This window comes from Zophobas morio, unplaced genomic scaffold (genome assembly GCF_036711695.1).
Source record: "Zophobas morio isolate AGI-343-1 ecotype UQ-CSIRO unplaced genomic scaffold, CSIRO_AGI_Zmor_V1 ptg000014l, whole genome shotgun sequence".
Lineage (NCBI taxonomy): Eukaryota > Metazoa > Arthropoda > Insecta > Coleoptera > Tenebrionidae > Zophobas > Zophobas morio.
The window spans coordinates 6,292,677-6,301,113 of record NW_026972119.1 but is presented as its reverse complement, the minus strand read 5'-3'; the positions used below and the strand labels follow the sequence as shown (position 1 = coordinate 6,301,113).

The 8,437-nt window shown below is 37.1% G+C and overlaps 1 protein-coding gene across 1 annotated transcript; it reads right to left on the bottom strand.

The window, feature by feature from the left end:
- Nucleotides 1-1,249: 1,249 nt before the first annotated feature.
- Nucleotides 1,250-2,355, bottom strand: LOC135128780 (protein zerknuellt 2-like). The gene is made up of 4 exons (XM_064055860.1): nucleotides 2,239-2,355; nucleotides 2,069-2,153; nucleotides 1,462-1,988; nucleotides 1,250-1,339 (listed from the first exon to the last, which is right to left on the bottom strand). The coding sequence occupies exons 1-4, from the start codon at nucleotides 2,353-2,355 to the stop codon at nucleotides 1,250-1,252; spliced, it is 819 nt and encodes a 272-aa protein (XP_063911930.1).
- Nucleotides 2,356-8,437: the final 6,082 nt, after the last annotated feature.

Here is an 8,437-nt window from a genome sequence, read left to right as displayed (position 1 = left end):
TATTGATTAAATCAGTCTCGACTCACTCCATTCTCCCAGAAATTTTTCGAATACTGTTATTTTTAGTCTAATCCACATTGATTTACGTGTCCTTGAAAATGTTGATGATTTCATCACAAAATTGTGTACCTAAAGTAAAAATTTAACTCGAAAATGCTGGATATGTTTCATTGTATTTTAGGTGCGAGGGAAGTTCTGTCGAAACAACTTTCCACCAATTTTTTTTTGCTGTTATATTTGAACATAAACAGTTTATTTTATATATTTTTAAAACATTATAAAGAAAATAAAAAGTTGTGTTAGAGTGAACCTTGTGGGTTTCTCAATTTATTTTCCGCAGCATTTTAAACTTTCAACTCAATTTCTTTCAAAATACATACAAATGGATTTCCATGCTTATTTCCCTGTACCCTTCATTAGAAAATAAATAAGCTTATCTGGTGTTGTTTACCGATTTGCATTTTATGACGGACTCCCTACAGTGACCATAATCTCTCCTCTCTTGGGTCGCTACCTGCCGTGGATCGGTACTTCGGGTTGCATAGTCACAAAAAATAATTCTTCTCACTGAAACCAATTTTGCGGGCGACGACTGGGGACCCTTAAACAACTATGGTCATTACTTATTATGCATATTTATGACTGCTGTGGCTAATAAGTAACAAACTCATATTATTTTAACTTAAGGGTTGGTATAAGAAAAATAAATAAAATTCAGGGGGTTCAATTTTATTATTTACATATTTAGACCGTACTGTACACTATCGCCACATATAAAATACTATATAAATCATAACCTATTTTACGATGCTGATCCACTGGCCACATCCTGCTGACTGTGCCACACTGAATCCTGATGTTGTTCCAGCATCTGCAGAATTTGGTTAATTTGTTCGTTTAGTTGAACGTTTACACTACCATCAGTAGATGTTCTCAACTGTGTGTCCGAATAAGACGAAAAATCATTTAATTGAGTGTTCATACAATTACCATAAGGACACATTTCATTACTGCGGTAATGCCTTAAACTATTATGGTCATTATTTATTATGCATATTTATGACTACTGTGGCTAATAAATAACAAACTGCATATTATTTTAACTTAAGGGTTGATACAAGAAAAATAAATAAATCTCGAAAGCTCAAATTTTATAATTTACACTTTTATTTCAAGAACCATATCCATGCTGAATATTTACAAATTATATACCGTACTATACACTGTCGTTACATAAAAATATTATAAATCATAAACTAGTGAACGATGCTGATCCATTGGCCATATCCTGCTGACCATGCCACACTGGATTCTGGTGTTGTTCCAGCATCTGCGGAACCTGGTTATACCGTTCATACAATTGACCGTTTACACATCATCAGTAGACGTAATCAATTGCGTGTAAGGATAAGATGAAAAATCATTTAACTGGGTGTTCATTAGGTTATTATAAGGGTATACTTCATTGGTCGGTAGAATCTGGTCTCCAGTGCCATTAAGGTTATTGAACGAAATTTGCTCTGGGGACGGCTCTGGAGTGATCGGAAACTGGTACTGTTGATCTTCTCGTTTGATTGTGTTTTGACCATTTGCACTGGGAAGTGAGTACTGCACTGAAGGTTGAATCAAATGTCGAGGAACTTGAAGCACTTGTACGGTATTAGTAGCTGGTGAAATATCATTGGGGTTAAGCTGTGCCGGTAAGGTCCTCAAGTTCTCGGATTGTGTTGTTTCTCCCGCCATATCATTGTTCACAATTTGAGGCGACGCAGCTCGACCACATTCTTTTTTATATTTCATCCGTCTATTTTGGAACCAGACTTTTACTTGTTGTTCGGACAATTTCAGTCTCTCCGCCAGATGAATCCTCAGCGACCTCGTGAGACATTTATCTCTATTGAATTCTCGTCTATTGAATTCTCGTTCGAGTTCAAAAAGTTGCTGAGAGGTATATGCCGTGCGAGTCCTTTTCGTGGTTAAGTTGGTTTCTTGGATTTCCTATTGGACAGCACCTGAGCAAGTTTGTGTTAAAATTGACAATCTAGGGAAATCTTAATTGTAAACTTACTTGTAGTGGGTTGACTGTTGCTCAGTTGTCGGTAGATGGGCAGGTTGTAATATTGAGATGGATAATTCCAAGCAGGAGAGGGTACCTGTAATTTTTGAAATAAGCACGTAAATATGGAAAAATGGTTTAGCAATGGTTAATTTAGAAATCAATATCTGTTTATTATTTACCATTTGATTGGTTTGTTGGAAGTCAAAATTATAGTTTACGACGCCAGGAGTACCAGCACCCAAAGCGTTGAAATCTGGAATAAGTGAACTGCTGGTGAAGTCTCCTGACATGGCCATGGTGAAGATACGCGAAGGTGCTAATGATAACTGAGCTACTCTACAAATTGCGGGGATTATATATGTTTTCCCACCCCTTTTTTTGGAAGCAGACTTTTACTTGTTGTTCGGACAATTTCAGTCTCCCCGCCAGATGAATCCTCAGCGACCTCGTGAGACATTTATCTCTATTGAATTCTCGTCTGTTGTATTCTCGTTCGAGTTCAAAAATTGCTGAGAGGTATATGCCGTGCGAGTCCTTTTCGTGGTTAAGTTGGTTTCTTGGATTTCCTGTTGGACAGCACCTGAGCAAGTTTGTGTTAAAATTGACAATCTAGGGAAATCTTAATTGTAAACTTACTTGTAGTGGGTTGACTGTTGCTCAGTTGTCGGTAGATGGGCAGGTTGTAATATTGAGATGGATAATTCCAAGCAGGAGGGGGTACCTGTAATTTTTGAAACAAGCACGTAAATATGGAAAAATGGTTTAGCAATGGTTAATTTAGAAATCAATATCTGTTTATTATTTACCATTTGATTGGTTTGTTGGAAGTCAAAATTATAGTTTACGACGCCAGGAGTACCAGCACCCAAAGCGTTGAAATTTGGAATAAGTGAACTGCTGGTGAAGTCTCCTGACATGGCCATGGTGAAGATACGCCAAGGTACTGATGATAACTGAACTTCTCTACAAATTGCGGGGATTATATACGTTTTCCCACCCCTTTTTTTGGAAGCAGACTTTTACTTGTCGTTCGGACAATTTCAGTCTCCCCGCCAGATGAGTCCTCCGCGACGTCGTGAGATATTTATCTCTACTGAATTCTCCTTCGAGTTCTGAAAGTTGCTGAGAGGTATATACCGTGCGAGTCCTTTTCGGAGTCAAATTGGGTTGTTGCGTTTCCTGTTGGACAGCACCTGAGCAAGTTTGTGTTAAAATTAACAATCTAGGGAAATCTTAATTGTAAACTTACTTGTGGTGGGTTGACTGCTGCCCAGCTGTTGGTAGATCCACATGTTGTAATATGGAACTGGATAATTCCAGTCAGGAGCACGTACCTGTAACTTTTAAAAGAAACACGTAAATATGGAAAGAATGGTTTAGCAATGGTTAATTTAAAAATCAATATCTATTTAGTATTTACCATTTGATTGGTTTGCTGGGGGTAAAAATTGTAGTTTCCGACGCCAGGAGTAGCACCACCCAGGTTGTTCAAAGCGTTGAAATTTGGAATAATTGAATTGTTGGCGAAGTCTCCGCCGTTCGAGGATCCTAACATGGCCATGGTGAAGAAGGTACACGAAGGTAGATGATGACTGATGATAACTGAGCTTCTCTGCAAATTGCAGGGATTATATAGGTTTTCCCACCCTCTTCCAAAGATTAGTAATCGGTCGCTTCAACTCTATTGGTTAAGATAACAATGTTTGTTTGCACGCACAAATAAAAATAAAATGTGGAGCCAAAAGCCGTTTTTTGACCACTCAGAAGTGAGGATCCAGTTGAAGAGAAAAGATCTGATGCATGAGCAGAAGGTGGAGGGGTTTTAGGGTGGTAGGGAATTTATTGTAATCCACCAGGACGCCGATAACGAACACGGTAGTCTGGTAAAGGCATTTCCTCTCCCACACATAAAAAAACATTTTTTTTGTTTTCATATCAAATCCAATACAATGTATATTTCATTTTCCCATATTTCGTAGTGTCAATTGACTATAGTCTGACCCGCCAAAAAGAATTAGTTTTTTTTTATAGTATGAATTCTCTTTTCGCAAAAGCTTACTGTGCGTGAATATTCTAATAATTCCAATTTATAAATGAAATTATGGCTTTTGTTTATAAATACGACATCCAAAGACTAGTATATATACCTAGTAATTTAACTGAGATTAACGTAATTGGGCATTTAACGAGGCATTTAGCGACGTCTGATTGGCGTAGAGTCGTCACCTGGTTACGTTAAGGGCGTGTTAAAAATTTAATCATAATCTAATATTTAATCGAACTTCTACAAACCGGGTTTATATGCGCGATTTTTAATGTAAGCTATAATTTAAATTTAATTAACACATAATAATATTAGTTGCCTTAGAGCTAATTGACTAAAAGTATAGTCAATCTATATGTAATCGCGAAAGCAATTTATTTTCCAATATTTTTTATCAAAATGTGGGAAAAAAATGTTAGAAATTTGTTTCCGCTAGGAATATGCATGTTGAAGAAAAGTTAAGTTTCTATACTTGTTTGTGTGTGCCGCTTATCCGCATTGAAAAATAAGGTGACTAATATGTTTGTGTAACTGTTTACTAATTTAATTTTAATTATCATTGCGACGAAATTCCGGAGAGGGACGGACGGTCCGGAATCTCGCCGATAACGTATGGGATGGCGGCGTACTTGGGTGCCAAGCTTTGGGTCGACTAGTATCGCTGATGTCAGAAACACGTCTGGTCGACCAAGCTTATGCGGCTACCTTCACGCTGCCGGGGGTGGCGCCTTCGATCAGGAGCGGCGGTCGCTCGGGCGCCAGCTCCCTCTCCGGGGGAGGGAGCGCCGGGGTGCTCTAAAGCCGGAGGCACGGAATTCAGGTAGTGAGCCGCCGCGAAAACTCGAGAATAATAAATAAAACGGCAAGGAAATGTTATACCAATAAATAGGGTTTATTCCCTATCACCAGCTACACGGTCTAAAATAATAAATCTTACGGCTAAACAACTTAAATAACTAACAATTCGATTTATAAACAAAATTAAATTAAATGTCCGGCACGGTCGTTCCTTCTGGACGGCGACTTCCTTCAGGCCGGGCTCCTCCGGACTCTGGGGGCGGCGACCTTGGACCTGGAAATCGCGCGAAGACGGCGCGGCGACTCGGGAGGGGAGCGCGGTGACGGGAACGACGCGTGCACGACGGTTTCGACTTTCGACGGTGACAAAAAAAACGCGGTGACGGTGACACGGTTTTTCGCTGTGGGGCGGCGATTCCAAAACCGGTACAAAACAGGCAGGCGACCCAAAAAGGTACTTACGGTGGTCGGAGGGTCGAACTGCTCGCTTCTCACTTCTCAAAAATTCCCACAATAGCCACAGCACTTCTTCACGGCCGAAGACTTCAGGCAAGAGTTCTCCTCTTCCGCCGCGGTGACGCGGCGATCGCGAATTTACCCCCGGGTCTCGCGGTACGCGTCACGGTTTCCGGCCCGCGAAAATTCACTTCGTTACATCATTATAAATCATTCGACCAGGAATTGTTGTCAGACCTTTTTTGGATTGTACGTAGGACCACAATTTTTTGGGGTCGTTCCTAAGTTCAGTTTCTATATCCGCAAGATATTTTTTATGTGAAGCAGCTATTTGGTTTTTTAGCAGTAAAATTTGAACTTTGCGTAATAAAATGCATTTTTATATTTTTTATATTTCTTATGATAATACGATTGGTGGGAATCTAGTTTTTTGGAAATAACTCTATATGTTGGTACATGTTTGCTTAATATATTATATAAATAGCTGTAAAAATGTTCTACCATGGTATCAGTGTACTTGAAATGACTTAAAAAAGATCAATCCACATTACAAAGTTCCTGATAAAGTAAAGGAAAATTAGCTTTACGAAAATTAAAAGACTTTGGTTGACTTACATTATTATTTGGAAAAGAGTTTGTGCTATCACTTATCAAATCAACTAAAACTGAGAGAGCTGGATGGTAACAGTCTTCTACAACGATAGAAACTAAATCACGTATGACCTTACAATTGGTGTTTGAGAAAGCAAGATCCAGCAATCTATCACTAGAATTTCTGATGGTGTTATACTGAGATAGATTCAGAAAGCTACTAAAGTTGTTAAGTGTAAGAACAAGAGTGTTATTTATATCAGTAGTGTATTGGGGAATATTAAAGTCTCCTATCATCACCACTAAAGTTATCTTCAAAATAATTACAGAATATAAGTAAATCATTATGAGAAGATGTTCTTGGAAAATAGACAACAAATATATAGAATGGTAGTCTGTTTAGAAAGCATTTACACCCTACAGTCTCAACATTGATCAGTTCATTAAGTAGATTAGTTAAATCAATATTTTCTACATTGATAGAACATTTTAATGCCAAAAGAACACCCCCACCTCTTGAAGTATTTAACTGATTATAATTACGATCACACCTATGCATATTATATCAGTGAGGGGATATTATTTCTGAATTAGACACAGAATCATTTAGCCATGTTTCAGAAATACAAATGATGTCAAAGCCCATGTCACTAGCACCATTAAAAAATAATTTACTTTATTCCGAATACTGCGCACATTTTGATAATATATTGAGACACTTGGAACGTAGGAAGACACTAGTTTAAATTATTGACCTTTGCAGTACTAGGAATACCATTGAAAAACTTGATACGAAGATTAGCCTCTCCACTTGCGATTCTCTGATTTAATTCTTCTCTTATTCGACGAAACTAGGCAATCTGTCTTGCGTCTTTTCCTGGCCGTCTTTAAAGCTAGCCGCGATAATGCAAAACACCAACACATACTGCGCTTTCATTTTAACAGCCGAAGAACAACGACACATATTCCGTGCATTAGAAAAATTGCGGAGCAATTTTGTTAGTTTTGTTTAGTTTTGTTTATTAACTCCGAAGAAATCTCTTATTTATGTCCCAACAACAAGATTTTTTTATAATAATTTATTACTATTTGACCAGTATTTTAAATTGTCTTACAATGAGAATAAAGGACAAATGCAAGTAAAATTCATATACAGTGTGACGGCTGATAATTTATCTGCAGATTCCAGCAACTCTGGAGGACTAAACTCTCTTTCAATTTGGTGAGATTTTTATTAACTAACTAGCTGACCCGGTGAACTTCGTTTCACCTAGAATTTATTTGATTATTTGATCAGCAATTATAATTGTTGATCAAATAATTGATAATTATCAATCCTAATCAACCTTCCTGGTATCCGATCCAACGAAATTTTGAATATTTTCATTAATTCATTGCTCTGATGAAAAATGTTTTCTAATTTTTATTTCCCGAGCGTAAGCGAAGGAAGTATTGTAATCGAGTCTGTCGCCCGACTTTTACGTTTTCTCGACCTTTCATGACCCCTAGAGTACGAAGAAATAAGTCTCCCGTTTCCGTCTGTCTTCAGATAGTAAAACGCTAACCATCCCCATCAATAATGTAATGACGTCACAATTCTAGAAATTTGTTTCAACTGGAAATATGGATGTTAAAGACAAGATAAATTTTTATCCTTGTTGTGTGTACCGTTTATGTGCAATCAAAAACGAGGTGACTAATAAGTTTGGGCAACTGTTTGCAAAAATTTTCTAAAATATTGGATTATAGCTGACTATATTTTCATAAAGGGGAATAAACCAGATCTACTAAGCTAAATATTATTTTAAGTAAAATTAAGAAAATAAATTTGATTTGTTCGTATGGTCATTTTACGTATGTATTTAAAATAAAGCATCTGCCAATTGTGAGTCTACTAGATCAAATGCACAGAAATTATAAAATAAATTTATAATTAAATCGTTGATTTCATATTCTCGATAATCAGAAGTACCTACTGTTACGTTCTTTTATAATCAAGGCAAAGAAAATTAACAAAATTTGATTAACGATCAGGGCTAAGAGAGTAAATTCTTGGAGGGCGCACCTTTTAATCAACGTAACTAACCGAGGTCATTCGCATTAGTTGTCTGACAGAATGCTTCAGCGTTTTCACTTCATTTTTTCCGAAACAAAAGTTCAAAAACTGTAGGCCTTCTTTCGTTTCCATATACTTGCGAGGGTCAGACTTCGCCAACGTAAATTCGCGACCTTAATATTCGCAGCCCAATGCCTGCACGCTAATAGATTACTCCGCGCAGTCCGAGCTCTGGTTATAATTAATGTTAACGTAACAAAAGCTACTGATAAGTAATTCTCCAAACATAAATAAATATAATTTTGATACGTGTATAAAATTCCAAACAGACGATTGTAAAAAATAAAATACTTGTTTATAAGTATTTATAGTTGAAAACCAATACAGATTTTTTTGTACAACTGTGAAAAAAGTGAGAATATTTTGTTGTCAA

Bases quoted from the DNA above. Each gene is read 5' to 3' on its own strand.
- LOC135128780 (XM_064055860.1), bottom strand. From the start codon at position 2,355: ATGGCCATGTCAGGAGACTTCACCAGCAGTTCACTTATTCCAGATTTC. The intron at 1,989-2,068 runs GTAAGTTTACAA...AGGAAATCCAAG, and splicing joins CAACAGTCAACCCACTACAA to AAACCAACTTAACCACGAAA. The intron at 1,340-1,461 runs GTATACCCTTAT...CGGTATAACCAG, and splicing joins AGATTCTACCGACCAATGAA to GTTCCGCAGATGCTGGAACA.